The sequence below is a fragment of the Tasmannia lanceolata genome, unplaced genomic scaffold (genome assembly GCF_043159265.1).
Source record: "Tasmannia lanceolata isolate RefF3 unplaced genomic scaffold, GAP_Taslan_0.1 ptg000004l, whole genome shotgun sequence".
Classification (NCBI taxonomy): Eukaryota; Viridiplantae; Streptophyta; class Magnoliopsida; order Canellales; family Winteraceae; genus Tasmannia; species Tasmannia lanceolata.
The window spans coordinates 9,796,438-9,816,887 of NW_027518681.1; the positions used below are offsets into that span (position 1 = coordinate 9,796,438).

Below are 20,450 nucleotides of genomic sequence, written 5' to 3' on the forward strand. Positions count from 1 at the left end.
CCTCATTTCTCGAGTTCATTTGTGAATGGTTTCGTCTTCTCCTTGAACCCGTTTGTGAACGGTGTCTCGTTTTCTGAGTCCATTTGGGAATGGTCTCATGTCCTCCTTGAGCCCGTTTGTGAACGGTGCCTCATTTCTCGAGTCCATTTGTGAATGGTCTCTTATCCTCCTTGAGACCGTTTGTGAACGATACCTCATTGTCCGAATCCATTTGTGAATGGTCTCTTATCCTCCTTGAGACCGTTTGTGAACGATACCTCATTGTCCGAATCCATTTGTGAATGGCCTCCTATCCTCTTTGAGCCCGTTTCTGAACGGTATCTCATTTTCTGAATCCATTTGTGAATGGTCTCATCTTCTCTCGTTGCCCGTTTGTGAGCGGCACCGCAGCGGGATTTTTTTTTTGCATTCCAAATTCCAGGATTTCATCTAGGGTATTGCATTATGTGAAGGTTGCATTATGTTAAGGTACATTGTGTCGAGAGAGTTCTTTGTCGATTAAAGCTACGCAAAATGGTTTTGTCATTTTTTGCTTTGGTATTCAATGACTACGTCATCTCTACCAAAGAGGGGCATCTGTAGACACCCCATTTTGTTTTGTTTTAATCAACAAAGAAATTAGTGTGTTAAATCCATGTGAGAACCCCCTCTATCATTGATTTATATGTTTTAGGTCATTAATATCTTGATCTGACTTTACGGATCATCAATCGGGACAAAATAAGCTAGGGTCACTTCATAGCCCGGACCCTGATTCCATTCCGAGACCCGATTTCCGTAAATCGTTAGATCAATGGCAGATCTTGAGCTGGGTCTAACCATCCAAAATCACCTAACCTCTCCTCTCATCCTAACCATCCAAACCTCACCTAACCTCACCTAACATCTCCTCTCATCCTAACCATCCAAACCTCACCTAACCTCACCTAACCTCACCTAACCTTACCTAACCTCACCTAACCTCACCTAACCTCACCTAACCTCCTATCCCATTCTCCTATAAATACCCTCTCATCCCACCATCCAAAGGAGGAGGAAGAAGAGAAGAAAAAAAAAGAACCCCTCTCTTAGAAAATTCATCCCTCTCCCTCATCTCTTCAAGGGTTCGGCCATCCTTGCCGGATCGGGTGATTTTATACGCGGTCATTATCAAGCAAGGAATCATCTTCAAGGAATTAACATCAAAGAAAAATCAAACACAAAGTGGGTTTTCAAAGAGGTAGGCATTTATTTCAATTTTATGTAGGGTCTGTTTTCATGCATATCTTTTACTTTAAAAGAAAAACCATGTTAGGAAGCATCTAGGATCAATCTTTACTCATATTCTTCTTGATGGTAGACTTTGAAGTTATACATGTTTCCCTCTTCTCTTAACCCATCTGATCTTCATTTTTATTTTTCCCTAATGGTTCACACCCTGGTTCCCCCTGGTTAGCTTCTGGTTAGCTCCTGGTTGCACCCAGGTTCGCTGCTGGTTGCACCCAGGTTCGATACTGGTTGCACCCTGGTTCCCTGCTGGTTCGCACCCTGGTTCCCTGCTGGTTCGCACTCTGGTTCCCTACTAATTCGCACCCTGGTTCGCACCCTGGCCAGCCCCTGGTTGTACTCTGGTTCGTACCCTGGTTCACACCCTGGTTCCCCCTGGTTAGCCTCTGGTTAGACCCTGGTTGCACCCAGGTTCGTTGCTGGTTGCACCCAGGTTCGATACTGGTTCGCACCCTGGTTCCCTGCTGGTTCGCACTCTGGTTAGACCCTGGTTGCACCCAGGTTCGCTGCTGGTTGCACCCAGGTTCCCTGCTGGTTGCACCCTGGTTCCCCTGCTGGTTCGCACCCTGGTTCCCTGCTGGTTCGCACCCTGGTGCACCCTGGTCCGCACCCTGGTTTGTACCCTGCTTCCTCCTGGTTAGACCATGGCTAGTCTCGGGTTTGCTCCTAACTTAGACCCAACTCACTAAACCCCATACCCATAAGCCTTAAACCCTATAACCGAGTCACATCAACCCAAGCCATACCTTTGTCCACTCACTGAGGCACACCATTTATCCATAAATCTGGTTACATTAAATCTAACCCAGCCAGGCCACCTGCAGCTTAAGTCAAATCGCCCCAATACAATCCAACCAAGTGGGATCCCAACCCAGCTCAACTGAGTCAACTCTAGCCAACCTCCCTAGTCGAGTTGACCCAACTCTCTAGTCGAGTATGCTCAACCTCTTTAACTGACTGGACTCTCCCCTTAGTTGACTCAATCCAATTCCTTAATCAACCCATCCCAATGCAACCGAGTCGCATTCGACCAAGTTGCGGCCTTCCATGTCACAACCGAGTCATTCCCCTATTCTACTAATGCCCTTTTACACCTAATAGAACTTCCTCCCTTTTGCCTAACCAAGTCATATCCCAACACAATCTGAGTCGCATGTCTGAATCCATTTGGCCGAATCTCATAAGCCCGCCCATTTTGAATTCCCAAAATTCAAACCCTTGATGATTCCTATATGCTCAATTCTTTGATGCAAATTCCCAATTCCAAAATCCCATTGCTAAATCAATGTTTCTGAATCTCAAGTCCAATGCTCAAATACAAACCCGATTCCTGATCCAAATACCAATCCTGTTTTCCAAAATCCAAGTAACCTCCCCAGCGGAACTACGTGTGGCTTGATCCCCATCGCGGGGTACGTAGGCAATTTAGCACTCCCAAGTTCAGTCGCACCTTTCTCTATCTTTCTCATTCCCTCACACTATTTCATCATCTCTTCCATCCTTTTTTTCACTAACCTCAAGAACTGAAATCGATTCACCTCGTGTCTCTCGGAACCGTTGGATTACGGTTTCCGTCGTAAGGACCCTTAGAGCCCAATTTAGGAACACCGGTGTCGTGTCGTGTCCTAAGTTTTAGGGAGTCTTAGGTTTTAGGGAGTCCTAGAGTTAGGAGTCCAGCCTCATCACGGACGTTTGCTATGTATAGCAACCGTGCCATAGGTCTAGTTACACTAGTCACCCAATCTTTCCCTAGGACAAGCCTAGTAAACTAGGATGTAGGCAAACCTGCATTAGTCTAAGGGACCATTTGCATTTAGATGAGAATCATATAGCATCTTAGATGAAATCCTAAGATAATAAAATCCTCAACTTGAATTAAATAACTTCTCCTAAAACTGTTGAAACAGTCAATCCCGTCTAGGTCGGTGTCCTAGTTGAGTTAGGCATAAGTAGCTTAGCTTAGGTGCACCGAACTACGTCGACTCTGATCCCAGTAAGGCTTGGGTACGTAGGCAGCTTGGATGTCTGATGGCATACCACCCGCGAGTCGGCACCACAAACAAATTGTGGTGTTTTGTATATTAATTTTCTTGTAAATGCTTAATCAAATCATTTAGGATTTTCCATGAAATTAGAATTCTAGGAGAACTTTCACTTAGAATGAATCCAGACAAATTAATAAATCAAGATACACATCTAGGATTCACATTAAAATTAGATCATAGGATGCATGTCACTTAGTTCGCACATTAACATAGAGTTGAATGAGCCAGTTAAAATAAATTTAAAAGAATTAGCTTTTGGAATCGAAGACCGATTATCGGGCAGGAATGGTGCATGTGGCGGATAACTCCCCATACCTTCCATTCTCGTAACCAGGTAGCGAGTCTAGATTTCTGGTTAATTACGGGTCCTAGATCCCACATCTAGGTGGCGACTCTGTCAGTCTCTTTCGTGTGGAATTCGGATTGCCTTAGTGATCCCAAGTTCACAGGAAAGACGAATTAAAATCAACAATTAAAAAACACACGCCAATCGCGTGGATACGAGAGACCAAGAGAAGAGAGCGCGGCGGCTCGCCCCACGCCCCTCTCGCGGGATCAGGGTACCACAGAAGTGTTCTCCGGCTGTTTATGAGATGACCTAATTGTTCGTAATCCCACGCCACACAAACCTCTTATCCATACGGTAAAAGCCTACAAAAATCAATGATATAGTATTTATTAGTATAACATTAGAGGACGCGTAATGGGTCAAGAGGATAAAATCATCATATCAAAGTTGTGATCATCAGGTCGATCAACATTATTGATTACATCCACAAGGCACATGTGGGGGCGAAAAAGTGGTCCTTAGCAAAGATTCATTCATGAACGAGATAATAAGGTTGCGTTCAGCGACTATTCTCCGCCCGTATTCTTGGGCGTGGCGTGGAGAATGAGATATCTCAAAAATCACAATTTCATGAAGTTCAGTGAACTGACCCATCAAGCCCGTTTCTTATAATTCTTAATTTTTTGCCACTTTAGTCTACTGAATAATGAGATATTATGAAGCGACTACGATCCATTTCGAAGATTCTCATTATCCTGTTTTTTGCCCGTTCCGCGGAAAGATCTTAGAAATAGTTACCGAACACGCCTTAAATGTGTCTCATCGTTGCACGGGGGATGCTCATCCATAGTGATCAGTTTGGGGAATAAAGATGATATCATATTGATTAATATGCCCTTTCGTACCGTTAAATTTTCAAATAAATGTCATTTTAACTAACACTAATACATGTTAGAATATATTCAATTTTCACATATCAGCGGTCGCCATCTATAAATATCGACTGGGGTTTCTCTTCCTGGCCATTACAACGTCTGGATAATCCGGCAGGTAAAAGGCGTTCTGGCGGCTATCGAAAAACTTATCCAATAGCATATTAGAAATCTAGATCTATTTTATGGCAGCAGGTAGGGAAAGCTCGGCAATTAAAAGACGGCCGGTCGACTATCAGAAAATCTGTGTGTTATAATATATTAGATTCATTAATATCGGACCATTGGATCATTATATGTTAAAATATATTAGATCCATTAATATCTGCCCATTGGATCTTTGTATGCTAGATTAGTTAATTGTTTAGATTAGGCAACTTAGTATATTAGGAAAGTCTCCCACCTCTTCTTATCCTTATTACTTACCATATATATCTCTCAAATGCACTATATAGGCACTCCTTATTGCTTATGAAAATCAAACAAGATTACCAAAAATCTCTACGAATCAATTTTATTGCGGTCGGTGGAAGGGTGCCTTGTGAAAAACGTTTTGGTTAGCGATAGGTATCTATTTATAGCCTTCGTTTTCCCTCTTTGTGCTAGCATAAACAATCCATTTCTCACTCTTTTCGATCCGGGAGAATCGATGAAGATTGATGAATGAGGATTCTGTGTTTTCCCCCGTATTTGATATTTGGGTCTATGGAATGATACCCTTTGCTCAACTTGGATTTGGATTTGGAGGTGAATTTGGATTTTTAAATCCAAATTCAGCTTTTGGCAAGCCTTTATGAGTGAAATCCACAAGATTTACAAATTCCTCATGTTAGTGTAATTTTTTGGATTTATAAATCATTTCTGCAAGAGGTTATTTATAAATCTAAATGTGACCCGTGAGGGGTTAAAATGACCAAAAATATACCAAAGAAGTGTTAAATGACTAAAGTACCCATATGACATTAAAAAATTATCAGAATAAGTCGTATTAGGTAAAATGACTAGAAAACCCCCGGGTCAGGCAAAATGACCGAAATACTCCTATACCAAGTAAAAATATAAAAAAATACCCCGAGTCGTGCAAAATGACTAAAACACTCTTATGACATTAAAATGATCAAAATAACCTCATATGGGGTAAAATGACTAGAATACCCAAAGATTATGAAAAATTACTGAAATACCCCTATATCAAGTAAAAATGACCCATGGCTCATAAAAAATGACTAAAATAACTAAAAATACTCTCATGAGATAACATTGATAAAAATATGCTATATTAGGTAAAATGACTAGAATACCCCCTGGTCAGGCAAAGTGACTAAAATACCCTTATACCAGGTAAAAATGAATAAATACACCCACGTCGTGCAAAATGACTAAAATACCCTTATGACATAAAAATGATCAAAATAACCTCATATAGGGTAAAATGACTAGAATACCCCAAGATAATGGAAAATTACTGAAATACCTCTATATCAAGTAAAAATGACCCATGGCTCATGAAAAATGACTAAAATGACTAAAAATACCCTCATGAGATAAAAATGATAAAAATACGTCATATTAAATAAAATGACTAGAATACCCCCGGATCATGCAAAATGACCGAAATACACCTATACAGGGTGAAAATGACCAAATACCCTGAGTCATGAAAAATGACTAAAACACCCTTATGACATAAAAAATGATCAAAACAGCCCCATATAGGGTAAAATGACTAGAATGCCCCTGGATCATGGAAAATGGTTGAAATGCCCCTATATCAAGCATTTTAGGGCATTTTGGTTTTGTTAGATTTCAAATTCAAATCCAAAGAGCATCCAAACAAAAAAATAATAATTTAGATTTGAAATCCAAATCTATACGTGGTCATCCAAACGGCATTATTTATAAATTTGTGAATTTTAAAATTCTGAATTTTGAATCCATGGATTTTGGAAATCCAAATTCACCTCCAAATCCAAATCCAAGGGGTATCCAAACGGGTCCTAATTGGTTATCATCACTTACCCCCAAACTTGATATGTTCAACATTCTCAAGGCAAATCAACTTCTTCTAATAACACCCTAGAAGATGAGTTTGAGAAAATTCATATCCTCAAATGAAACTCTAGAAGATGAATTTGAGAGACGGGGAGAGAAAACATATTTGCAACTGCCCGGGTTCTGTTCTTTGCTACCTACAATCAACAATGTCACATTTGAATCCATTTCAGCGTATAAAGACTACTTGTTAGACATTAAGGAAAAGCTTACTATTCAAATAAATAGAATCCAGACTGTCGTTTATAAAGCTCTTCTTGACGCACATTGAAGACCTCCTGTTCTACATCAAAAAGCTTTATAGCCACTTAAAAAATTTCATTACAAAAAAACAATTGTTTGTCCTGCATCAGAAGGCCTTATAAGTATGTAAAGTTGAAAGATATGATAATCATTGCTTCCCATGGCTCTATATTTTGGTTCCCACCCTACGCCCAAGGAGCATATTGGAAATTATCAAACCCTTCTTCGTGTAATTGAATATTAGGCATCATAGAGCAGCATTTGGAGAAATGGATAGAGCAGCATTTGGAGAAATTGATTTCTTGATGGCTGGAATGACTGACCGTGACAAACAAACCATGTATATCTATTTTTCATCCTATAAAACAAAATAATCATCTCTTACTTCACTAAAATAAAATGTGCCCTAAAAATTGACATCACTAAAATAAAATGTGCCCTAAAAATTCAGCTGATCAAACCCATGTCCCAGAAATTCAAAATAGTAAAAATACCCATAAAATAAAATAAAGTTTTAGATTTTAAACCCTTACTTTATGGTCATGATTTTCTGTATTCAAGTTCTCTGCAACTTCCAGTGTCCTTTATGCTATTTTTTACTCACATGCACATGAGACTCATCTTTAGAAACGCCATTAGAAGATTCAAAACCTGGAAAAAAAAATAGATAACCAGATTAGAGAACATGAGATTCATGAAATGTTTACAGAAAAAAGAAGAAAATTTAAGGAAAAATGATGAGAACTTATGTTCAGAGGCAAAGCAAGGATGAAAAATGCCGAAATGGCCCGGATAGAAGGCGCAGACCAAATTTTCCTCTTCCCTGTTTTGTTTTTTTACACGTAAAAAGTAGGAAGGGAAAACCGGGACACGTACACAGGCTAAAAGCTAGGAGACGACACCTGCGATGTGCGAGAGACATGTGGCGGGGAAAAAGCAAAACTACTGAAATGACAAATATGCCCAGGCAAAAAAGGACATAGCAGGAAAGCAGACGAAACCCAAGTAGAGGGATACAGACGGAATTAACCAACGTCAAAGCACGTGATGAAGATTCAACATTCAAGGTAAATCACTAAGGAAATGGCAAAATTGTCCTGGCCAAATTGGGATGTAGGAGGAAGATTTAAAAGACAAGGGTAGGGAATTATATAGAAAGTTGGTTGACGAAAATACATGGGTTTAGGCTTTTAGAATAGTAAGGATTGGGGATTTGCTAGGCAACTTGGCAAAAAGCTATTTCGGGGCTCACATTTTTAGGAGAGACCAGATACGTCATATGAATCAAATGAATAAGACAAAATCTGCTGCTAGGTGACTGTTGTTTCTAGAAAAAGGGAGTTGGTCTATGCTTCTTTTATGACCCATATGGATACAAGGATTCTATAATGTGGATTTTACAAGCTAAAACCTGGCTGAAAATCTACAATACAAATGGGCCGTAAGAGTCAGCTCGTTGAAATGGATGTAACTAAAGGAAGGATGTTCTGTAGTTCTTGTTATTGGATTTATAGTGTTTTCCAAGGGGCCCTATATAAATGGGCCTCCTTGTCATACGAGGGACATGCTCCTCCATAGTTCTCTGTTGCCGAAATAAAGACGAAGAGGAATTGACCATTGTTTTTTTTTCGTGGGTATTTGAGCTCATTTCCTTCGCTTATTGCGCATGTGTCGCAGCATAGTGATTTGTCTTTATTTTACAAACGAAATCTCGTTTTTGCGCCCCCCCCCCCCCCCCCGCGGCATTAAAATAACCTTCCATTTAAATATTCAAATAAATGCCATTTTAACTAAAATTTACTACGTGGTGGTCCCCTGCTATAAATGTTGAATAAGGTCTCTTCTAGACTTGGCAAAAGGGTGGGCCGGGCCGGGTTTCTCCCGACCCGTACGGGACCGAGTCATACGGGCCGACCCTAGTGGAAATACCTCTTAAGAGTGCCAAAAATAAAGCAATCACTAATCATATAAAACAAAATGATCAATAAACATAGAAAATGGAACAAAATAAGACAATAGGAATTCAACAACATGACGGGCAACAGAGACAATTAATAATAATAATCTAAAGAAACATCAATCCAAGATAATAGAAAACATTAGCAAAAGAAACATGCACAGATGGTTCAATTCTATAATAGAAAACTTAGGGTCAGGCCTGGTCACGGTACCCGAGGCATTAACCCAGAACCTGACCCGAGCTGAGTCAGGGTCTAAACAAATGAACCCTGACCCGCCCTCAGGGTTGGAAAATCCCGCCCTGACCCAGTTCGGGCTCAGGGCGGGTCAGGGCTGACAGGACCAAACTTGCACCCCTAGTTTTTCCATCTCCTGTTAAGTCTGTAGTCGGAGAGAGAAAGAGGACAGATAAAAGTCTTTTTCCACCTCCTATTAAGTCTCTCGTCAAAGAGAAAAAGAAGACTGACAAACGTCAATAATTTGTGACAGAAAAACACTTTAAAAGAATTCCACTTTTTTGCGGGCCAGGTCCACCGGGCCCGGAACAGTTATGACAGGCTGGGTGGACCCGCAGCTAACATTCAAACGGGTCATTAATTATGAACCCGACCGTAATTTACAGGCGAGCCGGGTGGATCCGTGGGTCCAGGTCACTTTTGCCAGGTCTAGTCTCTTCCTCCCATTACGTCAGGAAAAGTCCAGCAGGTAAAAGGTAATTTGTGGGTTGTTGAAGAACTTATCTAATATGTTATCATAAATTTAGATCTATTTTACGGCTGCAAGTAGACTATCTTTTGTTGTTCACACTGGTAAAAGGTAGTCGGTCGGCTATCAGAAAAGCGATTGAATATATGTTAGAATATATCATATCCATTAAGATCTGGCTATTTGATTATTGGGTAGTAGATTAGGTAATTATTTATATTAGGCAACTTATTATATTAGGAAAACCTCTACGTAGTTCTTATCCTTTCTACATACCATATTTGTCACCTAATTGCTTTATATAAGCACTCCTTGTTGTTAATGAAAATCAACCAAGATTACAGAAAATCTTCTTTCGGGTGTTCCTGGTGAAAATGGGGCCTTACATCATCAAAAAGCACTCCGGTTGTTGGATTCGAAGGCGTTCCAAAGGAGGAAATCAAACCAGCAAATGGAAGGAGGTAAAGAGTTTTTGCTTGGGTTGTTTTACTTCCAATCCTTTTTTGTTTTTACATGAGATAGCACATAGAATAAATACCATTAAGGAGAGATCGGTGAAGATTGAAGAATACTCAAGAGATATGTGTGTTTTTCCCGTAGTTTCCACAGTGATATATGGAAAGACAACCCTTACTCAAATTGTTTACAACGAAAAGAAGATAGATGGGAATTTCTCAACAGTACTTCTAACGCCAGCATATTGAATGTTTCCCGGTAATGCAATTTTCAGCTCTGGACCCGCAAAAACGTGCATTGGCTCTGGCCACTCGGAGAGCACCTCTTCTAGAGAAGCTGGCCATATGAATGCTTGTCTTCGAGACTGAGAAACGCCATAAGCTCCAGCGATCATCTCACACTGGACCTTGCTCAAGTGCTTTGATTAAATCGGTTCATACCAGAGAAGCCCTGCAGAAAAACATAGGCCTTCAGCAAAATTATAATGAATTACTCAAAACTAAGAATTATTAGTGATGGTGCTCAGCTTGTGATCCTCAAACCAAAATAATGACCAAAGGTTACACAATAAAAGTATGATTATTAGACCTGGCATGGAGGCCCTCCATTGATGAAATCAACTTGACCCGGAATTTGCAGGTTATTGATCTTCTCCTCATCAAGCAACACAGCAAACTCAGCAGCCTCAGGAATTGAGATACATTCATCTGCATCTCCGAACTTCTCCATTGTAGCCCTTCATTTCAATTCATTCCATCACTCATTTTTTAATATAGGTTACTGATATTGGCACTACCATGCTTTAATACTTGCACAAACTCAGTTTTTCTTTTCATTTTTTATTGGCTTGTGAAAGCTTCTTGGAAACTGTAATGCCCTTTGACAACTCTTACAATGTTAAAAGACAAGATGAGTTAGTGCAAGTATCAAAACATGGTTGTGCTGATATCATTTCCCTTAATATATTTTTATAATATATTTTACTTCAATCAAGCTAGATTGTAATTCCTTTTCTGTTTAATATATTCTGGTCGGGGTCTGCCTAATCCCAATTTACCGAGCAAAAAAAAAAAAAGTATTATTCGCATGAGTATGACTAGACAAATAATTGGACAATCCAAATTATCAATTTTAGTCCCACAATTGGTATGTATGTCTAATCAAGACCGTTGATTTTAAAGTGCTACCACCAAAACGGAAATCTGTTTTCTAAAAAAAGACGGGATCATCTATGGTGACACATGCCCGAGAACTGAATGCATATCCCCACCAAGCACTAAAAACATTGGAAATGACCAAATCGTCGGTCATATTTTCATTTTCATCTTAATTTATCTTAATTTTCCAGAAAAATTTCTACTTTGGAAGTGTTTTCCGGTCGTTTATGTGATCTCCTAATTGTTCCTAGTCCACATGATATCCATATGATAAAAGATTGCAAAAATCAATGATTTAGCTTGTATTGGCATAACATTAATAGAGGCTTTATGGCTCAAGAGGCTAAGATCACACGATCAAGTTGTGATCACCAGATAGATCGGCACTATTGATCACATCCACGAGGTACACACGGGAGCCAAAAAAATGGTTGTTGGGAAAGATTCATCTATTAGGGAGATAATAAATGCGCCTTGTTATCGTACAAGGGGCGAACGAGGGATGATCCTCCTTAAACTCAACTCAACTCGGCCTTTGTCCCAAACTAGTTGGGGTCGGCTAAATGAATCCTTTAGAAAAACTTCATGGGTGAAAGGAATCTACCCGGCTCTAATTACGGCTCTAGGTTGGTTCTTCTACGTGGACCATTTTCGGAAATAAAGATGCTGGTGGAGAGTGATTAAAAGGAAAACAATTCCAAAACGGGATTTCATTTGAAAAATAAACACAAAAATTGAATTGACTGAAGATTTGGTCATTTCCATATTGTTTTTTTTTTTTTTTTTTTTCGCATTTTGTTGGGAATCGAGCTCACTTCCTTCCCTTCTTGAGTATGTGTCACAACACATGGTTCCGTCTTTATTTTCCAAATGAAATCCAGTTTTGTTCGTGGCCTAGCTCTTTGTGCTGTAGTATTTAGGGATTTTTAGGGAATTATTTTTAAGTAGTTATTGACTAAATTGTGGTTATCCCAGACTAAGTATAATATAATTTATGCAAGCATGGTTTATAGATTAGTAGTTTATGGATAAAAAAACCCTTTATCTATATAGGATAAAAGATTGTACAATTGAACCGACCTTATTCAATTTAAAATGACGTCCTTCTAAATTAACCCCAATCATATCATTTCCTTCTAAATCATGGGATGAAACAAATATTCCAAGAAAATTTTCTGGTCAGAAATGTTTTTCTTGCAATCCAAACAGGGCCCAATCCAACTAGGCGGACAATCTCCTTTAAAATCAATAATCTAGCTTTTATTCGCATCACATTGAAAGAGGCTTCATGAATCAAGCGGAGGCTGTGATCATTGAATCAACTTGTGATTACAAGATCGACCAACATGATTGATCCCATCCAAGAGGTAGAGGTGAGAACCAAAAACAAATAGTCATTAGGAAATATTCATCTCTGTACGAGATAGTGAATGCACTTCTTCTGGAAATAAATTCGATGGTGGATATTGATTAAATGGAAAACACTTCCAATGACAAAAGTAGAATTGACCGACGATTTGATCATTTCCGCAGTGTCTTTTTGCATTTCATGGTAGTTCAAGCTCACTTCCTTGTCTTCTTGTGCATGAGTCACAACATAGGGTTTCGTCTTTATTTTCCAAATGAAATGATGTTTGGCCAGAGAACCTCTTGATTAAAGTGTCCTTCTTCTTGAGTTAAATTTCCAAATAAATGCCATGTTAACTAATGTTACCACCGAGTGGTCCCCGGCTATAAATGTTGGCTACCATTACGATGTCGGGATAAGTTGGATAGGTAAAAGGGGGTTTGCTCGCTGTCGAAAACAATCATAAATTTAGATCTATTTTATGGCGGCAAGTGGACTACCTTTTGCCCTTCGGACTTAGTTGCATCATTGGAAAGCTAGGCTCAAGGTGGCAAACTGGCCGTGCCGTGCCGGCACGGGGCACGGTACGAAAATTCACAGCCCACACAGCCCACGGGCCAGGCACGGCACGAATGTGCTGGAGGTTAGGCACGGCACCGCCCGCGGTATGTGGCCCATGTCGTGCCGGCATGAGAAAACAGCCACATAAAGCCTTTTTTCCAGTGTTATTTGTCGTGCCGGGCCGTTTCGTGCCGCTTTTCTGCCGTGCCGTTTCGTGCCTAAACCTTCAGCCCGGCACGGCACAATTGCCACCTTGAAGCTAGGCCAACATAAGGTAATCGGTTGTCAGAAAGCCTATCTATTATATGTTAGAATATATCAGATCCATTAAGATACGTCTATTGGATTATTGGGTAGTAGATTAGGTAATTATTTAGATTATGAAACTTGTTAGGATTACCTCTCCATATTACTTATCCTTATCACTTACCATATTTATCTCTTGAGTGTGTTATTTTACTTCCTTTTTTGGCTTTTTTCTTAATATGACAAAACCTACAATTCCTATGCCATGTCCCATGTAGGGATTTAACCAATTCCGCTCTCGGTTAGGCTGTCGGGCTTCGCAGGGATACTCCCTTTTTAATATATTTTTAAAAATACATTTCACTTCAACCAAGATACGAAGTATTCTGCACATGAGTACGACTAGACAAATAATCTAACAATCTAAATGATAAATTTTGGTCCACATTGGATATGTTTGTCTAATCAAGACTGCTAACAAAACATAAATCCGTTCTGTCCATACGCCTGCACAAGAAAATAAGGAAGTGAGCTCAAATCCCTGGCAAATGCTAAAAACGCTAGAATTGTTTAAATTGTCTGTCATTTTCATTTCTTCTCCAGTTTCCAAAATAAATTGTTTTCAAAGTGTTTTCCGGTCCTTTATTAGATGAACTAATTATAGCTAGTCGCACGCATATATAGCGAAACGCCGTTTTAAATGTCGGTTTTTGAGTAAAAAAACATGTTTTAATGGTTTGGCGTTTAATTCTCCTTTTAAAACTTTTACGGTCCCTTTTTTTTAAAAAAAATGTTTTAATCACATTTAAAACGCATTTTTGGCCAACTTTTCAACTTTACGCCCACCATATTTTGTAAATTAATCAATTTTAAAAGCATTTTTTTGTATTTCAGTTTTTTACTATGTTTTTTTTTTAACCCATACCATATTAAATTCTATTTATTCCTGTCTAGTTCATTTCGCATAATCACATTTTGCTAACAATGGTCCCACCCCAAACGAACATCTTATCCATAAGATAGAAGCCTACAGAAATCTATAATTTAGCTTTTATTCACATAGCATTAAAAGAGACTTCGTGGATCAACAGGCTGAGATCATCTGATCAACTTTCAATCACGTTCACGAGGTATACGTGGGAGCCAAAAAAATGATAGTTTGGAAAGATTCATCGTACAACGAGATAATAAATGTACCTTGTTGTTCTCTCATTCGGAATTAAAGACGATCGTGGATACTAATTAAAATGAAAACACTTTCAAAAATTAATTTAATTACGTACGATAAATTTAAATCTATTTTATGGCGGCAAGGGGACTATCTTTTGCCATTTGGATTTTGTCATAAAGTCAAGGGAAAGCTTGGCCAGTATAAAGTGATTTGTCGGCTTTTAGAAAACCTATTTAATATACCTTAGAAGATCCATTAAGATCTGACCATTAGACTAGGGAGATGATAAATTCTCACCTTTGGAGGATAATTCGCACCCCTTTAAAGCAGGGTATGAGGCAGACTTTAACACTTTTTAACGTCAATTCACATTAAGGGGGTGCGAATTATCCTACACTGGGTGCGAATTTATCATTGCCCTTGGATTATTACGTAGTAGATTAGGTAATTATTTAGATTAGGCAACTTAACTAATTAGGAATGCCTATCCCTATTTCTAATCCATAAGGAAATTATTTATATTAGGCAACTTAACTGATTAGGACTGCCTATCCCTAGTTCTTATCCATAAGGTAATTATTTAGATTAGGCAACCTAACTGATTAGGAATGTCTATCCCTAGTTCTTATCCATATCACTTACCATATTTATCTCTTGAGTGCTTTATATAAGCACTCCTTATTGTCAATGAAAATCAACAAAGATTACTAAAATCTTCTACCTTTACACTTATCAAAGGAGGGGTGTCCCAAGTGAAAGTTGGGGCTTACTTTTTTTCTTGTTTTCGATGCAGGGAGAAGCTATGAGAGAGAAACAAATGGTTTGGGGCTTTGATGATCAGCTTGGAAACTTGTCTAGCAGATTCTCCAGATTTCAAACCTTGCTTGAAGATACTGAAGAAAAGCATGTAACGAATAAGGAGGCAAAAGATTGGATTCTAATGCACAAGAAAGGAGGAAATCAATCCTCGAGAGGTATCCGTGTTTCTCCTGTAGTTGCCATAGGGGTCTATGCACAGATAAATCTTGCTCAACTTGTTTACAACGATAAGAAATATGGGTCTTCCCTTTCCTTGCTTCCCTTACCTATGAAGGTTACCACCTGCATGGCCTTCAAACTCTAACATTGGCACTACCTTCGTGCATCAGTTACATCGAATTACCTCTCGAGTAACCCATCCGGTCAATGTACCTCCCCAACCGTTCTTTTTTTTATCTACACAACTTTTTCATTATCAGTTAACACACCAGTATCTCTATCAGCCAAGGAAAGGGAACCCAAGAGGAGACATTAACATTTCAAAGTTGGAGAAGGTTACAAATGCCAAGGAAGACACGAATGCCGACTTGAAGAAAGAACAGCACCTTCACAAATTAAATTTGGATTGGATCGATGAAAGTAACAGCACCTCAAAATTCTAATCCCTGGATCCTAAGTGGGTCATGGTTATAAAGGCAGGGTGTAGGACTCACTCCAAACTATACCTCGGCTTTAATTTTGGAGAAAAAGGAAACCTCAAATTTGGTTTCTCTCCATTTACTTGTTTTCTCTTGCCACTGTGGCATTCACCACCTGTTTTTTATTCTGTTCTTGGGGAATTAACATCAGGATTGTTAATTGTCTTCTCATTCTATAAAAAAAATACTATGTACTTCTCCTTTGCAATCAATATGTGAGATTCCCTCAGCAAATACATTATTTGTGCTCCAATGCGGTTTTCATTTTATTATTTTCATTCAGGCAGCTTTACGGGCAGATTTCATTATGAAATGTCTGCAAATAATTGCCAAGCACAATTCGTGCTTGAAGTCAGCTTCATTGGTGGAGGAGTTTTGTGGGTGTATTCCCTTATTTTCTACCAAATTTTTTCACTCTTACTAGCATGAAACCATAATCATTGAGTTATGAACAAACATTTTAAGATTTTGAAGTCGATGGGCTTAAACTATGTTGATAATTCTGCAAACATGAACAGGTTCCTGGTTGAGCTGTTTGTTAGAAAATCAGATAAGCAAGAAATTTACCTATCTGATATGAGAAATTATATGGTGGCCTACCATCAAGTCCCTTGTAGATGGTAAGATGGAAGTACCATCCTTGAAATTTGATCCAACAGCAACCTCTTAAAAAGTGGTCTGCTGTTGGATCAAATATCAAGGGCGGTACTTCTAGCACAGTACATGACGGTCGGGCACCATATAAAAACTCAACTTATATATATGATTTGCAAATAATATTGTAAATTTGACTCCAAATATAGACTTTTTTTTTCAAGAATTCCTTCACCAATAGATTATAAATCTATTGCCCTTCTTAAACTATTTAAACCATTTTACTCTCAATTAACTTGTATGTATTAGATTACCATATTTATCTCTTGAGTGTGTTATTTTACTTCCTTTTTTGGATTTTTCCTAATATGACAAAACCTACAATTCCTATGCCATGTGCCATGTAGGGATTTAACCAATTCCACTCTCGGTTAGGCTGTGGTACTTCGCGGGGATACTCCCTTTTTAATAGATTTTTAAAAATACATTTCACTTCAATGAATATAAGAAAGATGCAAAATATTCTGCACATGAGTATGACTAGACAAATAATCTGACAATCTAAATGATAAATTTTGGCAGTTTCATTCACCCTCTTTGCTCCTCAACCTCTCCCCTCCTGTAGAAAGTACCTCTTTCCCTCTCTGTCTTCCGCAACATGAGCTGGCGGATTTATTCATTTTCTATTCAAAACTCAATTCCAAATCCAAATACAAAATATGAGGTATCCAAACAGGCCAAAGTTGTTTGAAGTATGAAAATGTGACAAATTCCAAGGAAGACACGAATGCCGACTTGAAGAAAAGAACAGCACCTTCACTATATAGATTTGTTCAGTTCAAAGCAGTTTGTTCTTAGTGAATTGACATCAGGATTGTTAATTGTCTTCTCATTCTATAAAAAAAATATTCCGTACTACTCCTTCGCTATCAATATGTGAGATGCCCTCAGCTAATTCATCATTTGTGCTCCAATGTTGTTTTCTTTTTCTTATTTTCATTCTTGCAACTTTTATGAGCAAATATCATAATGAAATGTTTGCAAAAGATTACCAAACCAACTCCTTTGCTATCAGTATGTGAGATGCCCTCAGCTAATTCATTATTTGTGCTCCAATGTGGTTTTCTTTTTCTTATTTTCATTCTTCCGATTTTTATGAGCAGATATCATTATGCAATGTTTACAGAAGATTACCAAACCAATTTTTTTTATTCTTACGAGCTTGAAACTATAACTATGAGTTATGCACAATAATTTTAAGATGGACAGTCGCCTTTAAGATCAATCCAAATGATCAATTTTTATTCACGAAAGTACATTAGAGGCACCTTGTTAAAATGGATGTAACAAAAGGAAACATGTTGTGTATTTGTTATTGGATTTATGGTGCTTTCCAAGGGGCACTATGTAAAACAATATAGCAAAACTAACTTTAAAATGAAAACTTTTAAGAAGACACACCCATTTTAGGATGTCCCTAACTGTCTTTGTTTTTTGTGCCCTGTTAAAATGGAATAAGAAAAACTTTTTTCATTACGGCTCTGTTCACTTGTTTTCTCGGGAAAGGAAAAGAAAAGGTTTCCCGAGAATCTGATGTGGCGTTAGGAAAAGAAATCCAGGGAAACTGTGTAGGAAAAGGTTTCCCGCGTCTGTTCACGTGCACAGGAACTGTGCAGGAAAAGGTTTCCCGAGAAACTGCTTGCCCACCTTTTTTCACTAGTTTTCCCGGGAAAGCAAATCCAACCAAAATAGTGGGATTTGGTTTCCCACACTTGTGAGAAAAGAGACATTTCCACATCATTTTTGGCAATTTACATGTCATTATTTGACATTTTCCACCTAGGCTTGTTACTTTCTCAGGAAAGCAAGTGAACACCAGAATTCTATCTTGTCAAAGTCTTGTCAAGGAAAAAAGAGGCTGTTTTCCAAGGATTTGCTTTCCCAGGAACACAAGTGAACAGAGCCTACCAGAAAGATATTGTTATCAGGGACACCCTATAGTCATGTGTAATCTAGACTGTTGATCTCGTCAGCCATCAAGGGACAACCGAGGGACAACGGAGCCCAGGAATTTGCTCTTGGGGTGCAAAGATTGGTATTTATGTAGTACTTACATTTATAATCAATAAATTATTAGCAAGTGAAAAAATCAAAAGCTGTCACAAATTTTAGTTCAAATTTCTTTTGATTTAAAGAATTCATTAAAAGTTGTACAGAAAGGGCCATATTTTGAAGAAAAAAAAATATCATTTTCAACCAAATAAAAAAAAATGATGTTTTGACTTGGGGCGCAACTTGGGTCGAGTCAGGTTGAGCTTTTGCGAAAATAATGAATTGGAATCAACCGAACGGCCGAACCCAACCTAATTTATTGTAAAAGCTCAACCCGAATTCCAAAAAATCGACCTAGTTTTGATTATGGCACCTTGCTGCACTGTCGAAATCTCCATCAAACCCATGCATCGGGTGAGCCCACTATTTTACCTCGTGTTTAGGGTGGATCAAAAGATCTCCACCAAAACCCCTGCATGGTGTGGGGCCCACCATTTTAAACCTTATGTTTTGATGGGATGGGCACCATTTTACACGGCAAAGCTTGTTGGGTCCCAACATTTTACACTTCATGTTTTGATAGGTGGGACCCTCCATCTGTCCCACACTCATGCATGAGGTGGAGCCTATAATTTACCGCTCATATTTTAATTTATCGCAAGTGGTTTAATAAATTCCAATCCCAAAAGAGGATCTCTTTCTGCTTTGATAATTCCAATAATTCCCAGGATTTGGTGATGCGTGCATGAAGTCTAGTATTTTTCAAAATGTACAATGGGCCCACTTCATAGGATGATCCAAATCGTTCATTTGTAAGGCTGCAAAGTAAATAGGCTGCACCCTATAATTATCTCCATAGGATGATCCTAATCCTCTATCTATAGGTTATTAGAAACTTGGTTGAATGCGGTTGCAAATGAATAGATGTGTCAAAAACAAAAAAAGGCTGAATGCAGTTCGCAAAGGGGGTGCCATGTGGCATACCCTCAGTGTACCACATCCAGCTTTAAATAGATATTACAGATTTTCTATATAAAGACTCTTAATTTACATTCTAACCATTGGAATAAAACGTTTGTGACATTTTGGATTTGTGATATGTTTGTGCTGTTTGAAATCGGTAACCGAATAAAACGGTTATTAGAAACTTGGTTGAATGCGTAAAAAAAAAAGGCCTGAATGCGGTTGCAAATGAATAGATGCGTCAAAAACAAAAAAGGCTGAATGCGGTTTGCGGATGGGGTGCCACGTGGCAGACCCCCAGTGTACCACATCCAGCTTTATATAGATAGTATAGATTTGTGATATGATTGTGCCGTTTGAAATTGGTAACCGAATAAAACGGTTATTAGAAACTTGGTTGCATGAGTAAAAAAAAAAAAGAAAGGCCGAATGCAGTTGCAAATGAATAGATGCGTCAAAAACAAAAAATAATTAATCTGGTTTGCAGAAGGGGTGCCACGTGACATACCCTCAGTGTACCACATCCAGCTTTATATAGATAGTATAGATTTTCTATATAAAGACTCTTAATTTACATTGTAACCGTTGGAATAAAACGTTTGTAACGTTTTAGAATAAAACGTTTTGGATTTGTGATATGTTTGTGCTGTTTGAAATCGGTAACCGAATAAAACGGTTATCAGAAACTTGGTTGAATGCGTCAAAAAATAAAAAAAAGGCCCGAATGCGGTTGCAAATGAATAGATGTGTCAAAAACAAAAAAGGCTGAATGCGGTTTGCAGAGGGGGTGCCACGTGGCAGACCCCCAGTGTACCACATCCAGCTTTATATAGATAGTATAGATTTGTGATATGATTGTGCCGTTTGAAATTGGTAACCGAATAAAACGGTTATTAGAAACTTGGTTGAATGCGTCAAAAAAAAAAAGAAGGCTGAATGCAGTTGCAAATGAAT

The 20,450-nt window shown here is 38.5% G+C and overlaps 2 protein-coding genes and 1 long non-coding RNA gene across 3 annotated transcripts in view; 1 reads left to right on the forward strand and 2 right to left on the reverse strand.

Moving 5' to 3' along the window:
- Positions 1-1,046: 1,046 nt before the first annotated feature.
- Positions 1,047-20,450, forward strand: part of LOC143875630 (uncharacterized) — a 32,379-nt gene continuing 12,975 nt past the window's right edge. The window contains exon 1 of the mRNA XM_077377240.1: positions 1,047-1,219. The gene's annotated coding sequence lies outside the window, so the exon portion shown is untranslated. The remainder of the gene's footprint in view (positions 1,220-20,450) is intronic.
- Positions 6,673-7,557, reverse strand: LOC143875829 (uncharacterized). Its single transcript, XR_013250206.1, has 3 exons — positions 7,361-7,557; positions 6,798-7,185; positions 6,673-6,721 (listed from the first exon to the last, which is right to left on the reverse strand). It is a non-coding gene; the product is annotated as an uncharacterized LOC143875829 (long non-coding RNA).
- Positions 10,135-10,676, reverse strand: LOC143875629 (DNA (cytosine-5)-methyltransferase 1A-like). The gene is made up of 2 exons (XM_077377238.1): positions 10,536-10,676; positions 10,135-10,353 (listed from the first exon to the last, which is right to left on the reverse strand). Exons 1-2 carry the CDS (start codon positions 10,674-10,676, stop codon positions 10,135-10,137), a joined length of 360 nt encoding a protein of 119 aa, XP_077233353.1.

Bases quoted from the DNA above. Each gene is read 5' to 3' on its own strand.
- LOC143875629 (XM_077377238.1), bottom strand. From the start codon at position 10,676: ATGGAGAAGTTCGGAGATGCAGATGAATGTATCTCAATTCCTGAGGCT. The intron at 10,354-10,535 runs GTCTAATAATCA...CACTTGAGCAAG, and splicing joins ATGGAGGGCCTCCATGCCAG to GTCCAGTGTGAGATGATCGC.